Consider the following 22,237-nt stretch of genomic DNA (forward strand, 5'->3'; position numbering starts at 1 on the left):
AACCAGTCTAACGGCTTTTCAGAGTGAGGTTGTTAGATAATGCCAGTTGTACTGAGTTTGGTATAGTCAGTTGCTACCGATTATCTTCATCAAGAACTGGACTGAAAATCTGAGAAGGTCCTTTTCGTTTTGGACCTTACATCGGTATAGGCGTTTGTATAGAGAACTGGGAACAACTGCTACAGAATAGTGATGTTATGGACTAATGAACCTCCAAAACAATGCAATCCTGTCCTTTGCATAACCAACTAAATCATGGCATGCAAGTGTGCAGCTTATGTTGGGTGGAGCTTTGAACAGTCCAATGAGAATGGAATAATGGATAAATAAAAAGTGGAACCTAGAACTGCTGCTCTCAAATAAGACTTCAACACTACAATGACTTCAGTTATTCATAGTGCAACAGATATTAAACCAACAGTCCTTCACATTCTAACAAATACTAAACCTCCAGTTCACAGAAAAATACTGCTTGGTAACCGGTTTGTTAAATGAGAGTCAGTGAGGAAACAAGGACTACTTTCTGTTCAAAATTTTTTTTGCAAGTATGCAAAACATGAACCCTTTCCTACCATGCTTAATAAAATCACCAACAATGCATTAGAGTTGACAGTGTCTCAAAATTCCAAATGTTGCCTGCAAGATGGTGCCCATGAGAAAGCAGAGTGATCCTCATCCAATCAATCTGTATTAAAACTTGAACAGAAATTCCAGAGGTGAAGGGTCATTATAATCCCCTCTTTTTAAAAGTACTGACATTTCAAATTCAATTAACCCAAAGAGTCAGGAATTCCTCCAAAAATGTACTGGAGTTGAAATTTTAGGCATTCATAGCTGTTCAACGATTTCACAATTGAAGAATAACATTTACTCCATGATCTCTAGGACTAAAACATTCATCTTCCAGAACCCTTTTGTGAATGTTATTTCTGTAATAGTTGTCATTACTAATAAACTCTTTAATCGGGCATGTACCTGTTTTGAATATATTGTCCCAAGCTTCTGTGTGGTCCTTCCATGTCTTTGTATTAAAGCTTTTATGGAGCCCAACTGGTGTCACCATCATCTTACCAAATGTATTCATCATCTGAGATATTCAGGAAGTAAAAAGAATGTCTGGTCATGTGCAGATTGTACACAGGGAAATAAATGCATCCTTTAAAAATGAAATTAGCTCCTCTTCATTGTGTTGTATTCAGTTCTTTCTGTTTTAAATCAGTTTTTCCTGCTTTTAAAATTAATTATTTATTTGAATCAAAAAATCGACAAGATATTTCCTCCGGTAAGAAAGGTGTGGGTGAAGAATTTATTCTGTCAGATGTATCAGGCCAACAGAGATTTGGTCTTTCAGTCAACAATCATTTTTTTTACATTCCACTTTTTCGTGGGATGCTCATTAATCTCTATTCCTGCACAGGGGGCTAGTTAGCTGGACGGCTGGTTTGTGATGCGGAGCAACATCAACAGCACGGGTTCAATTCCCGTACGGGCTGATATTGTTCATGAAGGCTCCGCTTTCTCAACCTTGCCCCTTGCCTGAGGTGGGGTGATGCTCAGGTTAAATCACCACCAGTCAGCTCTCTGCCTCAAAAGGGGGGAGGGCAGCATTATCTCTTATAATTCAGAATGAAACAGAGAACACTAGAAAATCAGCATCTATAAAGAGAAAAAAAGGAATAAATGTGGGCCTTTCGCTAGAATCTGTGTTTATTTAGATTTTCATCATTTTTATTTTTTTCCTTTTTTTAATCATTGTAATTGATAGCTAGCTATTACCCAAAAATAATTATACAGACTCCTGCAGAAAATTCCACTTGTTACTCGGCAAGGTATGAATTCAGTAATATGAATACTATATTGCACTGTGTAATTAGCGATCATTGGGCTAACATATGATCTGCACTAAATTCATTAGTCGCTGTTTACTTACAATTTTAATTGCCTGGATGAAGTTCAGAGATTCTTCAACTACATTTTGTTCCAGAAGGCCAAATCTTTTATCATACAACACCAAGCATATTGCTATAATTAGAAAGTTATTGATAAGTGCATAATCAATTGCCAAACATACATAACATATGAAATTGTATCTATGCGCTTTAATAAAGAACTAAAAGTAATTATTTGCAAATAAATATAAAATTAAATATATACAACTTATTACAGAACAATTAAGAATGTGGTATCAGATGATTGGAGGAAATTTTTTTAATGCTATATGCGTACTTGTTTTTTAAAATGCTTTTCCTTAGGTCTTTGGGGTGGAATTTTCTAATTCTATTTTCTAAATGGGGAAATGCTTAGGAAATCAGAAACACAAAGGGACTTGGGAGTCCTTGTTCAAGATTCTCTTAAGATTAACGAGCAGTTTCAGTCGGCAGTTAGGAAGGCAAATGCAATGTTAGCATTCACGTCGAGAGGGCTGGAATACAAGAGCAGGGATGTACCTCTGAGGTATATAAGGCTCTGGGTCAGACCCCATTTGGAGTATTGTGACCATTTTTGCACCCCGTATCTAAGGAAGGATGTGCTGGCCTTGGAAAGGGTCCAGAGGAGGTTCACAAGAATGATCCCTAGAATGTAAAGCTTGTCGTATGAGGAACAGTTGAGGACTCTGGGTCTGTACTCATTCCAGTTTAAAAGGATGAGGAGGGATCTAATTGAAACTTTCAGGATATTGCGAGGCCTGGTTAAAGTGGACCTGGCGAGGATGTTTCCACTAGTAGGAAAAGCTAGAACCAGAGAGCACAACCTCAGGCTAAAGGGACAATCCTTTGAAACAGAGATGAGGAGGAATTTCTTCAGCCAGAGAGTGGTCAATCTGTGGAACTCTGCCACAGAAGGCTGTGGAGGCCAGGTGTCTTTAAGACAGAGATAGATAGGTTTTTGATTAATAAAGGGATCAGGGGTTATGGGGAAAAGGCTGGAAGATGGGGATGAGAAAAATATCAGCCATGAATGGCAGAGCAGGCTCAATGGGCTGAGTGGCCTAATTCTGCTCCTATGTCTTATGGAATAAAAAGTAGAGGTTAAAATCTTCCCAGAGAATTTGGCAACGAGAGGGAGGGAAAGTTGGAAGGTGAGTCAATGATCTTTTTCTTATATTTGACTATTCATCTCTGGCAATTTTTATTAGCTTGTTCCAGAGTGGCATAGGTTGGGAAATCCTTTCTACTGGGGAATGAAATGGGGAACCTAAAGCTTGGTGGCGGGGAGGGAATTATTAACAAATAGAGGGGGGATATCCATATCAAACATTTCCTTCTTTGTAACACATCTTTATAAATATAGTCAATTCTTCACAAATGTGATATGTGTCCTTATGCAACTTTTCTTTATTATTTGGTCCTTATTGAATGGTTCGAATTGAAGAGTGCAAGTCATCAAATTTACTTTAACTCCTAGAAAAAAAACTTGAATTAGGCAACAGTTTAACCCCTTGCTGACATTTTTGAGATTGCATTCTGTGGGTTAATGATAGTCACATCAACATTAACATTTTGTATGCACTTCAATGGGAACGTCCTTGATGTTTTCATGTAATCTACTGGAAGACATCTTTCCAAAAAAGAGTTAGAATACTTAAATAATCTTGACCCAATGAATTTACTCCAATTTTTAAACTGGATTTTATTCTAAAACTGGTGAACCAAACTGCTAATGAGAATTTACAACACTAAACATTTATCTTCAATAGCCCCAAGTTTTGGCGTAAACGCTTTCACAAGAACCTACTTTCAAAGGACCATTTATTCAGTTCCTGGTATAAATCATTAATCTTTCCTGTCTCGTCACGGAGTTTCTCCATTCTGCTGATGAAATCTTCCAGAACCTGAGGAACATTTAGAACAACAGAGTAAGCACACATCCTCGATTGCACCGACTCCAATGGGGAGTACCAGGAATCTGGCAATCTGACATTTGCATTTCTGATTTTGTTTTCTGCACTTGTCTAATCGCGGCACCATATATCTCTCGCTGTTGCACGAACATAAGATAATCAGAACAGCTTTATTTACCTGTGGAGAACCAATACCGCCTTAATGCAGGCTCGGAGAACGAGTCTCTCCCTCCCCCGGGTGTATCAATATTTGTAAGGGATCTTCCGTGTAACCCATTTTTAAAACCCACTGTCTAAAAAGCTGCTGAACAGATTCACTTCACCCGCCTCCGCCCATCGGTTTGAGTTATTTCCTTCCCTGGTTGAAAGCTAATTTCTTCGCAATATTTAACCACCACTGCTGCGCCGCTATTTCGTTGGCAAAGTCCAGCTATGTTTGCGAAGCTTATCATGGGTGCTTTCCAACCTCGGCGAAGCACAGATCAGAGGCGTTGGGTTCGGCTGCACCGAAAGCAACCGCCCTTCTGTAAACAGTGTTCTGAGGAATGTCACGGATTGCACCGAGACCTGTTTACATTGGTTGAAAGGCTCGGCTTCGATTGCACGCTATATGGTACATTAATATTTCCTGTTCCAATATTTCAATCTGTGAAAAAATAAAATCGTGCTTTATTTTCAGCGTGCGTGCTTTCTGCACAGTCTTGCAGAACCCTGTGAGATGGACAGCTCTCTGATTCCTATATTACAAGGATTTGCATCGAAGCTCGCTAAAGTAAGCGCCGTAACAGGGAAAATTACAAATGTAACCCCTGCCACTATTATGACAAAGGTTTTCGTGGCACCTTTGCGCTGTTCCTTTCCCCAGAATGTCCCTTCCCCAGAATGTCCTTACCCCGTTGATTTTTCCATCCAGTTTCACCACTTCTGTCGAAATCATCAACTTTTTTTGAAATATGCTCCGTACCCTTTGCCAGTCTTTTCCTTCCCTGGTGTCAAGACAACGAAAAAAAGAAGAAACACTCAACTTTGATGCCATTGATTTGACCGCCCGCCACTGGGATTGATGGACACCGCTGTGTTAAACCTGGCAGACACTTTACTCATCGTTTTGGTCCGAAAACCTTTAACTCCCATAGAACTCTCTCTAATAGCGGCGAGTTATTTACACTGTTGGTGCTTGTGATCGCAGCCTGATGTTCAACATCTGTGAATATAGCAACTGACATTACTAAGGTTTTTTTAAAAATTAACTTCCCCTATGTGCTTACTGGGCATTATTGTTACTATCACGTTCTGCTCCCACAAGATGTGGCCAATGTTCTTGCAAGACAACCGCTGTCTTTATAACTGTCTGATAGAAGCTGGTATTCTAGCCCTAATCCTATACACATCCTGGGCAGAATTTTCCCATCCCGTCTGCCACAAGAATCCTGGGATTTTCTGGTCTTGGGGCTAGCGTGGCTGGTAACATTTGAAACAATTCCAAAGTCCTGCCATGTGTAATTTCTCAATGAAATGCACTCCATGGGAGGAATCGGACTATCATTCGGATGTGAATACTTCCACTGGTTATTGCTAACGGCACAGCTGACATGGGCTTTGCCTCTGGTACTCACAGTATGAGCAGTCCATACGCCTCGTCTCTGTAGTCCCGGTAAGCTTTCCACGGTTTAATCTCCAGACGCTGCGGGTAATTGCTCTCTTTGCGGTAAAGAGCTTCGAGCAGGCACGGAGCCCCGATGTGTACGGATTCAAATGTCCCCAATTTCATCTTAAAAATCTTCCCAAATTTCTTGTGAAATTCGACCTGTGAAAAAAGAACATACGCTTAAAAATAACGATTGGGTGGGTGGGGACACATCTGGATGACCACTTGGTGCCCAGAGTTTGGGTCCCCGTCATGCCTGTAGTTATATATAAAAAGAAAAATAGCTTCGGACAATTGAGCTAGGGATTTTGCTGCATTATTTTCTGAAATGGCAAATGACATAAATTTTTATTGCAAATCGAGCCATGGATGAAGCTAGACTTGTTTTGGTCCCAGCCCTGGATTTACCAGTGTTTTGTGCTGTTTTTGGAGCCCTCCTCTCCGGATGATCTCCAGCAGGCTGCCTAGCACGGGCCAGCTGGTGGGACCTGGGATGGAGCTGTGGCCACACGGAGCCATGGCTTTGGCTGCCACACTGCCAGCTGTCGAAAGCGGAATGCGGTGTCGCAACTTTCCCCCTTGTCTTAGAAACTGCAGGAGCCGGCTGCCGTTCTTGCTCTGCACCCGCATTTTATTTTTTGGGAAAAAATCTCAAGTGTGAACAACAGGAACAAATTCTCAGCCCCCTCGCTGTGTGTGTGTGTGTGGTGCTGGTTTCTTACCGAATATATATAGGATACAGAGGCTTGTGTTGATCCCAGCTCCTGGCCAATCAGAAAAGGTACCTGGTTGGTGTGGCTGACAAGCCCATGGTTTCGTTTATTCTGTCGCAAACACGTGGAGAGCTAGAGCAGATTCTGGGAATCAAGTACTTGACGAGCCGCTGCGATTTGGCCCGCACCCCAATCACAACACAACAACACTGCACATTGCAGCCTCAATTCATCCTGGGCCAATCCCGAATCGTTAGAGCAAGACTGAGAGCTGGAGTGAAAACCTGATTGAGGAACAACACATCTGCAAACAAAATTAGGATGAAAGAACAGACTTTTACAAATTGCTGCATTTTCTTTTTTTAAAATCTGGAGCCAATTTGAACATTTGGGGTACTGACAGATCTCACATCCAATCACTGATTTCTTTTCCACGAACCCTAAAATTTACACCCAAATGGTCCGCTCATATTGAGTAACATTCCTGAAAGGGACATTTCCCTCCATTTCTTTCCGCGCTCCCATTCGTTCTCAGGCTTCCTCCCCGCAGTTCCTCTGGCTGTGTCTTAATGAATCGTTTGCGCGGATGTCAGCATTCTGGAAATATTCAGGAGGGCGATCTGTAATCAGCCAGGGTGTAAATCCAGTTCAAACGCGTGCGTTTATTTTTCAATCGGATATCAAAATAGGATAATGTCGTCGTCCCCCCCCCCCCCCCCCCGGCACATCTCCGCCCTGTAGCCTCAGATGTGAAGCAGACATTGTGGGATGAACTCTGTAGCAGGACTTGACCAGGATCTAGGCTGGCATTGATGATAAATGAAAGAAAAGCCTCATCCAGCTGTTGAGCCGGACATAAAAGATCCCAGGACACATTTTCTAGAGGAGTGGTGATGTTGTGCCGGAGTTTGGGTTATTTTTCCTTTCAGCAGCACCTCCAGAACAGACGAACTGGTCACTTGCTGGTCCTGCTGTTGCCAGGAGGCTTGCTACTTGTTATTATTTGACTTTGGGGCGTATGATGTGTTTTGTGAACGAATTAACTTTCCTCATCAAAATGAGTCAGGTTTACACTTCCACGTTTGATTATCTTGTTCCTTTCCTTTCTCCTTGCTATTGTTTCGTCTGCTACTCCCCCACCCCCGCCCCACTCAATTCTTGGTCTTTCTCTCTTCATATTCGATTCTAATGTTGCGTTTAGCTTATCGTAACAACGAAAATGCAAGCATCCTTCCCTCCAAAAGCCATAATGTTGACCTGTCCAGCCAATGAGACTAAGTGAATCTTTCCCTTGGTGTGTGTGTATGGGCGGGGGAGGATGTAATATCTCAAGAAGCCCTACTGGAAAGGAATGGTATTCATTGTTAAACACAAAATAAAACCAGTACTCCGTGGCGAACATACACAAGTCCCAACTTTCTTTTAATTTAAACAATTCATCCAAATACATTACAATTTATCTAGATGCATTATAAATTACATTATAATTTCACAATGATGCAATATTAAAACAACAATGATATAATTACAATGTCAACACAACTATGCCTTCCTTGTATAGCAGGAAACAACCTCCCTTCCAATGAAAATGGAATCCATTGTAAGTTGTTATCTGTCATCTTTTGGGGTTACGCCTTCTAGGGTTTCATCTTCCGGGGTTACGCCTTCAGGGGTTACGTCATCTGGGGTTTCGCCTTCTAGGATACTTGAGTCCCAACTGGAACAACAGTTCTCACACAAGTCCCAACCGGGACAATAGTTCTGCAGACCTTTCCCGGTGGCTGCTGAGTTCCACCTGGGCAGGCCATTGCCTATTAGCAAGGGAACCCTTATTCAACAAGCTCCACAGGGAGATCAATTAAAGATCCCCCATGGAACTCATTGGGGTTATCACATGGGGGAAGACAGTAAAGGTTATCAAAAGTCCGTTTTTATTCTATTAGAATCAGATAACTAAGGGCCTCATTTTAATCTCACCATACATTTATCAATTGACATGCTCTGTAAGCGTGAGCACCATTTACCACGTAGACAAGACTTTCATCGCCAGCATATAGCAACTGCTGATACGATAGCTTCTTCTCATGCCTGTCTGATACTTTATTTTGTTTCTCAAAATAGTTTTATATATTTTAGTTTGGCATGGTCACACTTAGCCAGCAACTGTAAGAATGCTTGGACGATTGGAAATTAAGGTGCAGTACATTTTGTAAATTGTTGTAAATATATCCACACATTGAAAAGCTTTGCCTATAGCATGTAGCATCATGCATTGATTTTTAATATAGCTGATTAAATGTAGTCTTCCCTCAGAAGGTTGCACATTCAAACCCGACTCTCGGATTTGAGGACAAAAATCAAGGCTGACATTCCAGAGCAGTGCTGAAGAGGTGCTGCACTGTTGGGGGTGCCGTCTTTCAGATGAGACTTTAAACTGAGATCCCCCTCTGCCCTTTTAGATAAAAGATTCCCCAGCACTACTTTGAAGAAGCATTGGAGTTACCCTGGTATCGTGGCCAATATTTATCTCTCAATAACACTTCCTCACAAGAATTAGGAAACTTTGCTGATTTTATTCCCCCTCTCTAGTCCTATTGAGACCAACAATAGCCTTCCTGCAACTCAGTTAACTAAGCACAAACTGGAACAAATCTGGGACTTAGAACAAATAGTTCTGTGTCATAGTGGATAATATATATGGCCATATATCACCTTGAGAGCTCTTTTAGAGTATAAAACTAATGAGGAAGGTTATATTTCAGGATAAGTATGACAACATTGAGAGCTAAATTTGGATGTGAAGTGCTCATTTTTAAGTATTTGGGTGACAAGCAGGAGCACAAGGGGAAGAGAAGGATTAAGAAGGGGAGGAACAGGAAGTACAATAGGAAGTGGGGGAACAGGAAGAGGAGAAGAAGCTATAACAAAGACAGTTGCTTTCTATCCATGTTTTACATGATCATGTCATTCATGAACAATGCTGGTAACTCAGTCACGTCTCCCCATTTAGTAACAGTTCCACAACAACACAAAACTAAGCACAATCAGAAAACACACATTGCAATCCAATTTTGTAGATTCAATCATTACATAATGCATACAAAATTAAACTTATCACCCTGGCACATTCCCTCTTCTATGGCCTTTGCCTTTCTTAGTTCGCCTATGAGGCACTTATTCAGCGATTGCACGATGGCTGATGGAAGGCTGTTGAAGAATGACATTGAGCAGATCTGTGCCTAGAAGGCTGGATTCTAATGACATGATCTTGTCCTGGGCTGCAGCAGTCTTGGCTGGCTAACTGACAGGCATTAGCAAGGCCATTGATGGAGCTGGTAGGATGGGAGTGGAAATGCTGTCATTTTGAGAGAGGAAAGCAGGCTTGTGTTCCATGGAGTCACAGCCAATCTCCTGAGGTGGCGGCTAAGCAATCCTACTGACCAATTGGAGAAGAGGTTGATGGACTACTGTGTCATCCTGGATGCTGTCCTTTAGAACAATGGTATTCTGAGCCACAATTGCAAAGGTCTGAACTTCTGCTGCAGCACTCAGACTTTCGATGGGAATTTTATGTATGCAATGGAAGCTGTGACACTGGCCGTCAGACGGTGCACCACAATGGGTTCACAGCTGTGCTGATGGAAATGATCTCCAATTCCATTTGGAAAGAATGGGCACCAAACTAGGTATTAAGTTGGTGCTGGACCTCTCCATGCTCCTTGACATTGTACCAAGTCTTTCTGGCAGGCTTTCCAGTCTACCAAACACTTGTTTACATACACCCATCAGTCATTTTCTATAATCTGACTAACCAAAGCTGTCACTGCAGAGCAGAACAAGTGTATGACCTTGCCCTCTGATGAGCTGGCTCCTGTGCTATCCTTTCCCCCAGATCTGGCACCAATACACTGCTGCTGGTGTCTCACCACCTACAGATTCCTCCTCTGTCTAGGCCTCTAAAATACATGCAGTGTCAATCTCTGAGCTGGTGGCTCTGAGGGTAAGATCAAGTGATATTGTCCCTTCATCTTCATCATCTTCTCCCTCTTTCCCCTCTGGTAAAGGTTCCAGTTCTTAGATATCAGACATTAAAAGGGACAAAGTTTGGGTGGTTGTGAGAGGTGAGTAGAAAGTAAGAATGCATGCTTACACAATTTGTAGCTTGTGATGTGAAGATACTGAGGGATCAGGGAGAAGTGGAAGAAATGAGGATGATTCAGCATGTGGTTCACTCCATTGTTGATTCCTTCAGCTCCATCAGTGGCCACAGACTTATTAATGCCTCTTCCCATGATGACCAACACTGTCTCTCATAGAAATCATAGAAACCCTACAGTGCAAAAAGAGGCCATTCGGCCCATCGAGTCTGCACCGACCACAATCCCACCCAGGCCCTATCCCCATATCCCCACATATTTACCCGCAGAGGTTCATCCCAAACAAAAGAAAGGTTATCAGAGGGGGGATTAGGCAGCCATGGCTGACAAAGGAAGTCAGGGAATGCATCAAGGCAAAAGAGAGAGCCTATAATGTGGCAAAGAGTAGTGGGAAGTCAGAAGATTGGGAAGGCTATAAAAACAAACAGAGGATAACAAAGAGAGAAATAAGGAAGGAGAGGATCAAATATGAAGGTAGGCGAGCCAGTAACATTAGGAATGATAGTAAAAGTTTCTTTAAATACATTAAAAACAAACGGGAGGCAAAAGTAGACATTGGGCCGCTCCAAAATGACGCTGGTAATCTAGTGATGGGAGACAAGGAAATAGCTGAGGAACTTAATAAGTACTTTGCGTCAGTCTTCACAGTAGAAGACACAAGTAATATCCCAACAATTCAGGAAAGTCAGGGGGCAGAGTTGAATATGGTTGCCATCACAAAGGAGAAAGTGCTAGAGAAACTAAAAGGTCTGAAAATTGATAAATCTCCGGGCCCAGATGGGCTACATCCTAGAGTTCTAAAGGAGATAGCTGAAGAAATAGAGGAGGCGTTAGTTATGATCTTTCAAAAGTCACTGGAGTCAGGGAAAGTCCCAGAGGATTGGAAAATCGCTGTTGTAACCCCACTGTTCAAGAAGGGAACAAGAAAAAAGATGGAAAATTATAGGCCAATTAGCCTAACCTCAGTTGTTGGCAAAATTCTAGAATCCATCGTTAAGGATGAGATTTCTAAATTCTTGGAAGTGCAGGGTCGGATTAGGACAAGTCAGCATGGATTTAGTAAGGGGAGGTCGTGCCTGACAAACCTGTTAGAGTTCTTTGAAGAGATAACAAATAGGTTAGACCAAGGAGAGCCAATGGATGTTATCTATCTTGACTTCCAAAAGGCCTTTGACAAGGTGCCTCACGGGAGACTGCTGAGTAAAATAAGGGCCCATGGTATTCGAGGCAAGGTACTAACATGGATTGACGATTGGCTGTCAGACAGAAGGCAGAGAGTTGGGATAAAAGGTTCTTTCTCAGAATGGGAACCGGTGACAAGTGGTGTCCCGCAGGGTTCAGTGTTGGGGCCACAGCTGTTCTCTTTATATATTAACGATCTAGATGATGGGACTGGGGGCATTCTGGCCAAGTTTGCCGATGATACAAAGATAGGTGGAGGGGCAGGTAGTATTGAGGAGGTGGGGAGGCTGCAGAAAGATTTAGACAGTTTAGGAGAGTGGTCCAAGAAGTGGCTGATGAAATTCAACGTGGGCAAGTGCGAGGCCTTGCACTTTGGAAAAAAGAATAGAGGCATGGACTATTTTCTAAACGGTGACAAAATTCATAATGCTAAAGTGCAAAGGGACTTGGGAGTCCTAGTCCAGGATTCTCTAAAGGTAAACTTGCAGGTTGAGTCCGTAATTAAGAAAGCAAATGTAATGTTGTCATTTATCTCAAGAGGCTTGGAATACAAAAGCAGGGATGTACTTCTGAGGCTTTATAAAGCACTGGTTAGGCCCCATTTGGAGCACTGTGAGCAATTTTGGGCCCCACACCTCAGGAAGGACATACTGGCACTGGAGCGGGTCCAGCGGAGATTCACACGGATGATCCCGGGAATGGTAGGCCTGACATACGATGAACGTCTGAGGATCGTGGGATTGTATTCATTGGAGTTTAGGAGGTTGAGGGGAGATCTAATAGAAACTTACAAGATAATGAACGGCTTAGATAGGATGGACGTAGGGAAGTTGTTTCCATTAGCAGGGGAGACTAGGACGCGGGGGCACAGCCTTAGAATAAAAGGGAGTCACTTTAGAACAGAGATGAGGAGAAATTTCTTCAGCCAGAGAGTGGTAGGTCTGTGGAATTCATTGCCACAGAGGGCTGTGGAGGCCGAGACGTTAAGCGTCTTCAAGACAGAAATTGATAAATTCTTGATTTCTCGAGGAATTAAGGGCTATGGGGAGAGAGCGGGTAAATGGAGTTGAAATCAACCATGATTGAATGGTGGAGTGGACTCGATGGGCCGAATGGCCTTACTTCCGCTCCTATGTCTTATGGTCTTATGGTCTAATCCCTCTAACCTACGCATCCCGGGACACTAAGGTGCAATTTTAGCATGGCCAATTAACCTAACCCGCACATCTTTGGACTGTGGGAGGAAACCGGAACACCCGGAGGAAACCCACTCAGACACAGGAAGAATGTGCAAACTCCACACAGACAGTGACCCAAGCTGGGAATCGAACCCAGGTCCCTGGAGCTGTGAAGCAGCAGTGCTAACCACTGTGCTACCGTGCCGCCCCTCTCTCTGAGGGTTGAAACATGTCCTCCCTCTTCTTTCCTGCTGATTTCTGTTACACACCATTGTCTCCTGCAAGAAAGAAAGATCTATGTCAGTGAATGTCCTGAAACGTGGCTGGATAATGTAGCTGTCATTGTTGAATAACTGCCAGTGTATGCAGGCTGTGTCTTGTGGGTGTGAAGCAATAGCCCTAATTGTGCCAGATGAGGTATTGCATGGTGTGGAGTTGAAGGGTTGAATTTTGATTGTTCGGGATTGCCGGTAGATAACTGATGGGAGTATGATGAATTGGATTGATGTAGTAACTCCATTGGTAGCTTATGTCAATTGCCGAATGAACTCTATCATCTTGGCAGCTCATGCCAGATTGTTAAGCTTCTTCCTGTACTGTGTCCATGTTCTTGAAGCTACACTCTAGGCATTGAACTCCACCATTTTTCCCATTGCCTTCTGGCCCTATTTCTGGAGCTCGTACTCACCTGCAGAAACAGCATTTCTCTCCTCCCTATGTCTTTCAACAAAACCTCTAGTGCATTGTCAGAAATCGTGAGTGCACAGTATTTTGCATTTTCAGTCATTTTTCATAGTCTTGGTTCACTTATCGAAAGACCCGCAGCCCTTCTTGCAGCTACACTGCACCTGCCATTTAAGAGGTTCAGGCTGATTTTAAGTTGCACTAAACACTCACAAAATCAGGCCATCTGCTGATACATGCAGGCAATGAACAGTATGTAGAGCATTGACTGCACATTTAAAACAGCAGGTGATATAAGTTTAACATGCTGCACAATGAATAAACTGGGATTAATTGCCATTTGTAATCCTCACAATCATTTTTGGACATTATTCAATTTAACCCTCATTACATTTTATTTCCACTTAAACATGAAAATGTCTTGAGAAGGTGCTGATTTGTAAGGTCATTAATCGGGTGTATATGTTAGTTACTAAATGACAACAAAAATCCATATGACAGTTGTGTGCTTTGACCCTTTCCCTCTGGCAAGACAAAGTGGATTAACAGGTTTAGGAGACGTTCAGTCAGGTCAAAAATAGAGTCACTGAGTTCCTTCCAGTAAATTCTACTATCAGAAAATCTCTTTGCCAAGAGAGGTTTGTGAAATTCATGCCAGCGTCATTACCAAAGTCGTAATGAACCAGATTGCCCTCCGCAGCCTAGACTTACTTTATTTACTCACCAAATTCAATTATAAGAATCGGGATCTTTAGATTTGACCCACTAGCTGCCAGTGAATTATAAATTTCTGATACATAAAAAAATGTTTCTGGTGCATTGAGGATTATACCTAGTGGATTTGATTTTTACTTTATTTCCCTTTTCAGTGCTGTGTCAGAAGTATGAAAAACAATTAGGTTGAATTTTCAATTGCCCGTTGGGTGCGTTCGTATGCGGGCGGGATTGGAAAATTGAGCACTTGGGGTGGCATGATTTGTTTACTGACACCTCACTATTACAGCTAGACTTCAAAGGCAGAGTGGGAATGGGGAGCCGGCAACACACACCTCCAAATAATTGCTCATTGAGCATGTTGTGAGTATGGGGAGATGGTGATATAGTGGTAAAGGTCAAGGGGCTGGTCAAGCTGAGGGTCAAATCCTATCATGGCAACTGTTGGAATTTGAACTCAAATAAGAAATCTGGAATGTAAAGCTAATCTCAGTAATTGGTTACCATGAAATTATCATCAATTGTCATAAAAACCCATTTGGTTCACTACTCCCTTTAGGGGAGGAAATCTGTCCCCTTACCTGGTCTGGCCTACATGTGACTACAGATGTCTAGTAAGGGGAACACGGAGGATCTGACTCTGAGGTATCTTGGGCTTAGCTGTCAGGAACATAGAAGGAAGCCAGCAGTGCCGAGACTGCAGTGAAAAGTTGTATACAAGGGGAAAGTAAAATTCAGGTGCTCATGCAGTCTTGCAAAGTTATCATCGCTTGAGCTGAAAGGCTTGACTTTGTGAGGAGAGAATGTTTGGACTCTTGAAAAGAACATGAGACTGCTGCCATCCAAGCTCATCTCTAGCTATGCCTGCTTGGTTTGGCTCACCGGAGCTCTTCTTCTAGATAGAGGAAAGAGTACAACTCTCCTCTCTGCCACAGCCTCATTGAAGACCTCAAGAGGGGGATCAGAAAAATGTGGGCCTGCCCAGGGGCTGCCACTTGAACCACTGCAGGTCCTCTGCCCATTCTGCTCACTCATTTCCAAATCATCCATCCATTTATGGTTCCCACCTCCTGGCCAACCCCCCAAATTGGGCATCAAATTGGCCCAGGGCCAGTTAATGCATGGCTCTTGTAATAAGTCTTCGGAAGCAGAAGTCCCTTCACTAAAATCCATTTATTTACAACTCTAACAGCAGTACACAGAGTGCTAGTAGTTAGCAGTCTATCTCCGGGGGTGTCAGAGGAACTGATTGGTAAGGACTCCCTGATTGGCCCATCAATTGGATCTTTAATCAGGGAGTTCATCTTCCAATGGGCCAACCTCATTACAGCACTCAAAATTTGTGATGCTGATGCTGAGGCAATCCGGGGTCGTAACCCAGAAATCTTCCTGGTTTTGGGTTCCTGGGGGCATGGCACAGGAGTTAGCACTGCTGTCTCACAGTGCCAGGGACCTGGGTTCAATTCCTGGCTTGGGTCACTATCGGTGTGGAGTATGCACGTTCTCCTCGTGTGTGCGTATGTTTCCACCGGGTGCTCTGGGTTCCTTCCACAGTCCGAAAGACATGCTGGTTAGGTGCATTGGCTATGCTAAATTATCCTTCAGTGTACCAGAACAGGCGCCGGAGTGTGGCGACTGGGGGATTTTCACAGTAACTTCATTGCAGTGTTAATGTAACCCTACTTGTGACTAATAAATAAACTTTAACTTTAGCTGACCATGGAATGAAAATTCAGCTCTTGGGATTTGGCAACTGTTATGAGTCGTCCCTGGGTGAGTTTCCCCAGATTTGTAACCTGGTTGAGGTCTCTCAATTTGTTCCTGTCCAGATGGGATATCCCCAGATTGTTATGCCCCGAGGTGAGGAGGGATGAACTGGCTTCCTTTCTTTATTCAACTCCCTCTGCCTGTCGCTGAAAAGAGGATTCCACCCTTTGCTGATCTCTGTTCCCAGTCCCAATATTTATGTTGTAAAGGGAAGAAATTTAATGAAGCTTTCTTGAGTTAAAGATAGTGACTTTATTAACCATCAAAAACAAGAAAATGGTAAAACACATGTATATACATTTATACAGGTTAGAAGTGTGAATTGAGCTCAAAATTAAGTTAGTAAAGAAAAGCTATATGAAATTGTCCTTGACTTGTGAGGAGTAGATGATTGCACATTGCAGTGTTGTGATTCAAGATTCCAGGCACACTAACTTCAGCGCGTGAATAGTCAGTTTTGAGATTCCAGTGTTCTGCAGTTTGATGGAGAATCTTCCGTATTCTTTTCAGCTGTGATCTTTGCTGATTGAGCTTACTTCAGCAATCAGAGAGATAGAAATATACCTGCAACGAGCTTTTGCAGGGGTGCTGCAGCTGCTGGCTTTCTTTTTCAATGTTCTGACCCCCCAGCACTGACACACACACTCACACACACACACACGCACAAACTTAGGACAGCCTTTCAGCTGGCTTTTATCCCTGCCTTTACAGAATTCACAATCCACCTGCGACATTACACACAAGATATGTCTTGTTGAGGTGATATTCATTTCCCATTATCCCCCATTGTTTCCACCAGAGATGGCAATTAGTTTCTGGATGCTTTAGAAGTAATTTGTCTGGAAACAAGGTGCGGATCCATTGTCTCTCAGAGTACCACCCACCAACAAATCAGTTAGTAACTGACTTTATATCCTCAGCCGTCTTTGGTTTGTATGTCCATTATAAAAATCTGACAGATTGGGCGACACCGTAGCACAGTGGTTAGCACTGCTGCTTCACAGCTCCAAGGACCTGGGTTTGATTCCCGGCTTGAGTCACTGTCTGTGTGGAGTTTGCACATTTTCCTCGTGTCTGCGTGGGTTTCCTCCAGGTGCTCCGGTTTCAAAGAACAAAGAACAAAGAACAAAGAACAATACAGCACAGGAACAGGCCCTTCGGCCCTCCAAGCCCGCGCCGCTCCCCAGTCCAGGATTGAATCCTGAATCCAGGATCCCCACCCAATTTTCCAGCCTATCTACATACCAATATCCTATCCACCGAGCTGTCCCTCACAGCTACGATGCTTTGTTCATTACAACCTATTAACTTACCCCCACCCCCCCATTCCAGACCATGTGATCTCCAGGGAGAGGCGAAAACCCAGAGTGAAAAACCCCAGGGCCAATATGGGGAAAAAAAAATCTGGGAAATTCCTCTCCGACCCCCTGAGGCGATCGAAACGAGTCCAGGAGATCACAATGGCCCCGATCGGAAAATGCTTCCCAACCCTAGTCATTTCCACTTCCACGAACACCATATGAATCCCCTGCCCCCGAGACAGGTTCCCAACTATCCGCAGTATCACTCTGTACTGGCACCAGCAAGATGATCGTAGAATGAAGCCTTGAAACGAGAAACCAGGAACAATTAGCCCGCGCCGCTCCCTGGTCCAAACTAGATCACTCTTTTGTATCCCTCCATTCCCACTCCGTTCATATAGCTGTCTAGATAAGTCTTAAACGTTCCCAGTGTGTCCGCCTCCACCACCTTGCCCGGCAACACATTCCAGGCCCCCACGACCCTCTGTGTGAAATATGTCCTTCTGATATCTGTGTTAAACCTCCCCCCCTTCACCTTGAACCTATGACCCCTCGTGAACGTCACCACCGACCCGGGGAAAAGCTTCCCACCGTTCACCCTATCTATGCCTTTCATAATTTTATACACCTCTATTAAGTCTCCCCTCATCCTCCGTCTTTCCAAGGAGAACAACCCCAGTTTCCCCAATCTCTCCTCATAACCAAGCCCCTCCATACCAGGCAACATCCTGGTAAACCTCCTCTGTACTCTCTCCAAAGCCTCCACGTCCTTCTGGTAGTGTGGCGACCAGAACTGGACGCAGTATTCCAAATGCGGCCGAACCAACGTTCTATACATCTGCAACATCAGACCCCAACTTTTATACTCTATGCCCCGTCCTATAAAGGCAAGCATGCCATATGCCTTCTTCACCACCTTCTCCACCTGTGACGTCACCTTCAAAGATCTGTGGACTTGCACACCCAGGTCCCTCTGCGTCTCTACACCCTTTATGGTTCTTCCATTTATCGTGTAGCTCCTCCCTACATTATTCCCACAGTCCAAAGATGTGCAGGTTAGGTTGATTGGCCATGCTAAAATTGCCCCTTAGTGTCCTGGGATGCGTAGATTAGAGGGATTAGTGGGTAAAATATGTAGGGATATGGGGGTAGGGCCTGGGTGGGATTGTGGTCGGTGCAGACTCGATGGGTCGAATGGCCTCTTTCTGTACTGTAGGGTTTCTATGATTTCTATGATGATGATTTTATTTAAAGTTCAATATTTCCAGGCCTAATTCAAAGTTTTTCCTTCATTATTATGGCACAATGCATAAGATATATCTGATAAGAAAGATGATTCAATGGTGTCATTCAGTTTATGCAAGTAATCCCAGAAGGGAGTGCCCACAATAACATAAGAGTTACCAGGAAACTACAAGACACATATAACAAACACATAATTAGCCACAAAACTTTCCTTAGAGCAACTTATATTTAAATAATCCATTTTCATAATGGAATATTCGAAGGCACTTCATGGGAGAGGGTGTGGATACCAAGCAAGTGGATACCAAACAAATTAGAAGCTAAGAGAGCTGCTTATAAAAATGTGAATATGCAAAAATATATATTTTGTGCGGGGGTTTAAAAGTTAAGAGAGAGGTTGCAGAGGATCAGGACAATGTGAGAGTACTGGTATCCTTCACTGATGGTGAAATGAAGGAAGAGGGAGGATGTGAGCCTGTTTGAAAGAGTAGAGGAAGTACGCTAAGGTGGAGGGCTGGAGAATATTGCAGTATTAGACTAGAATGAGACCACAAAGGGATTTAAGAACCAGAAGAATGATCTTAAAGTTGATATAATACAACACATAAATTCAGTGGAGGCTAGTGGGAATGATGGTGTGGTGCAGACATTTGTGGTGGATAGGATGTACTCTTGAGATACTCAATGTCATACTGTTTAAACATGAAATTGTAGATGATGTGAGACCACCCTTGATCATTACATGCTATTGTCATCCATCAAACATTTCTTTCCTCTCCAAGTTCCTTAAATACTCTGTCACAATCCAGCTATTTTTCTTCATTCATTCATTGGATGTAGAGATTACTAGAAAGGTTTGTATTTATTAAATGTCCCTCATTTCCCATGAGCAGGTGGTGGGGAGCCATCTTTTTGTACCACTGCGGGCCAGTACTGTTAGCGAGGGAGTTCCAAAAATCTGTTTGAAAAACAATAAAGACTGGTGTGTGATTTGGATGGAAACTTGCAGGTTTTGGTGTTCCCATGTGGACTTGGTATATGTTTTTAAAGAAGCCTCATGAAGTTTCAATACTACAATCTGCCTTGTATATGTTACACACTGCAGCCATGCTGCACTGGCTGTAAAGGCAGTAAATGGTTAAGGTTTGGCAATGCGTAACATACAAGCATTAAGAAAAATGATTCATTGGCCTCATTCGGTTTATGAAAATAATTCCATGAATGCAAGGGTTACTAGGAAACTACAAGACTCATATAACAAACATATAATTACCCACAAAACTTACCCTACAGCAAGTTACACTTATATAATGCATTTTCATAATGGGATATCACAGGATCACAGAATTGTTACAGTGCAGAAGGAGGCCATTTGGCCCATTTTGTCTGCACTGGCTCTCCAAACGAATACCATAATTTAGTGTCATCCCCCTCCCTTTTCCCTGTACCCTACGCATTGCTTCTATTCAAGTAATCATCTTTAATGCCCTCTTGAATGCCTTGATGGAACCTATCTCCACCACATGCCCAGGCAGTGGATTTCAGACCCGCACCACTCGTGTGAAAATAAAGTTTTCACGTTACATTTGCTTCTTTTGCAAATCACTTTAAATCTGTACCCTTTCATTCTTGATCCTTTTATGAGTGGGAACAGTTTCACCCTGTCTACTCTGCCCAGCCCCCTCAGGATTTTGAACATCTCTATCGTATCTCCTTTCAGCCTTCTCTCCAAGGAGAACAGTCCCAATCTCTCCAATCGTTTCTCATAAGTGAAGTTTTTCATCCCTGGAACCATTCTTGTAAACCTCTTCTGCACTGTCTCCAATGAATTCACATCCTGCCTGTAGTGTGATGCCCAGAACTGTACACAATACTCCAGCTGAAATCTAACTAGCGTCTTGCATAAGTTCAGCATAACCACCATGCTCTTGCACTCTATGCCCCTATTTATAAAGACCTGAATATTATAATCTTTATTAACTGTTTTCTCCACCTGTCCTGCCACCTTCAATGATCTATGCACATAAACACCCAGGTCCCTTAAAGAACTTTACCCCTCATTTTATATTTTCTCTCCATGTTTTTCCAACCAAAGTGCATCATCTCACAATTCTCTGAATTGAACTTCATCTGCCACCTACCTGCCCACTCCACCAACTTGCCTATGTCCTTTTGAAATTCTACACTGCCTTTTTCATGGTGTACACTACTTCCAAGTTCTGTGACATCTGCAAACTTTGAAATTATTCAGGAACTGCAAGAGTCCCAATACCAATTATTGGGGAACACCAGTACAAACCTTTCTCCAGCTCAAAAATTATCCATTGACTGTTACTCTCTGCTTCGTATTTTTCAGCCAATTTTGTATCCGTGTTGCTACTGTCCCTTTTATTCCATGAGTTTTAACTTTTCTCACTAGTCTGTTGTGTGGTACTGTATTGAATGCCTTTTGAAAGTCCATGTACACCACATGAACAGCATTATACCTGCTCAAAAACCTCCAATAAGTTAGTTAAACATGATTTCCCCTTCTATAAGCAAACCACATTTTTCCACGTGATTACTAATTCGATCCTGAATAATTGTTTCTAGAAGCTTGTCCGCCACTGATGTTAAACTAACTGGTCTGTAATTACTGGGGCAATCCTTACAAAGTTTTTTGAACAAGGGTGTAATTTTTACAATTCTGCAGTCCTCTGGCATCTCCCCTGAGACTAGAGAAGACAGGAAGATTATGGCCAGCGCCCCTGCAATTTCCATTCTAACTTTATTCAATATGCTTGAATGCATCTCATTCAGTTCTGGTGCCTTGTCAACTTTCAGAACCGACAGTCTATTCAACGCTTTCTCCTTATCAATTTTGAACCCTTCTAGTGATAGAATTTCCTCACCTGTCACTATGGCCTGGTTAGCACCTATCTCCTTGGCAAAGTTGGATGCAAAGTATTCATTTAATATCTCAGCCGCGCTCCCTGCCTCAATGTGTAAATTCCTTTTTAGGTCCCTAATTGGCCTTACTCCTCCTTTTACCACCCTTTTACTATTTATGTGCTGATAGAAAACTATGGGATTCCCCTTTATGTTGTCTGCTTGTTTTTTCTCATAATCCCTCTTCACTTCTCTAATATGCTCTTTCACCTCCCATCTGAACTTTCTGTATTCTTCTTGGTTCTCAGTTGTATTTTTTACCTGACATCTGTCATAAGCACACTTTTTCTTTATCTTAATTTCTATCTCTTTCTTCATCCAGGAAACTCTGGATTTGTTTGCCCTGCCTTTCCATACCTTAACTGTGTCCGGACCATTTCATTTTTGAAGGTAGCCCAGTGTTCAGCTATAGTTTTACCCGCCAACCTTTCATGCTAGTCTAACTGGCCCAGTTCTATTCTTGCCCCATTGAAGTCAGCTCTCCCCCAGTTATTTGTTTTTTACTCTGAATTATCTATATTCCTTTTCTATCATCATCCTAAATCTCATGATATGATCACTGTCTCCTAAATGTTCCCCACTGATACTTCATCAAGTTGGCCCAACTCATTTCCAATAATCAGGTACCTTCTTGTTGGACTGGACACATACTTCTGTCAAAAACTTTCCTGAATACAAGCTAGGACTCTTTACACTACCACTGTCCCAGTCTACATTCAGGCAATTAAAGTCTCCCATTATAACTACTCTATAATTGCTCTGCAGATTTGTTCTTCTACATCTTTCTCAGTAGTTGGTGGTGTATAGACTAGTAAGAGTTTTAACAACACCAGGTTAAAGTCCAACAGGTTTATTTGGTAGCAAATACCATTAGCTTTC

General features: G+C 42.7%; 1 protein-coding gene across 4 annotated transcripts in view; it reads right to left on the reverse strand.

Moving 5' to 3' along the window:
* cyp24a1 (cytochrome P450, family 24, subfamily A, polypeptide 1) overlaps nucleotides 1–22,237 on the reverse strand; it is a 105,289-nt gene that overhangs the window by 13,584 nt on the left and 69,468 nt on the right. For 3 of the 4 annotated variants that reach the window (XM_078236436.1, XM_078236435.1, XM_078236437.1), the window contains 5 exons: nucleotides 5,458–5,648; nucleotides 4,734–4,827; nucleotides 3,736–3,832; nucleotides 1,931–2,022; nucleotides 976–1,087 (listed from right to left, as the gene is read on the reverse strand). In XM_078236436.1, coding sequence (XP_078092562.1) covers nucleotides 976–1,087; nucleotides 1,931–2,022; nucleotides 3,736–3,832; nucleotides 4,734–4,827; nucleotides 5,458–5,648 — 586 coding nt within the window. Of the gene's footprint in view, nucleotides 1–975; nucleotides 1,088–1,930; nucleotides 2,023–3,735; nucleotides 3,833–4,733; nucleotides 4,828–5,457; nucleotides 5,649–5,897; nucleotides 6,220–22,237 lie in introns of those variants that run through there. The other variant, XM_078236434.1, reaches the window with a different exon arrangement.

Source organism: Mustelus asterias, chromosome 20 (assembly GCF_964213995.1).
Source record: "Mustelus asterias chromosome 20, sMusAst1.hap1.1, whole genome shotgun sequence".
NCBI classification, from domain to species: domain Eukaryota; kingdom Metazoa; phylum Chordata; class Chondrichthyes; order Carcharhiniformes; family Triakidae; genus Mustelus; species Mustelus asterias.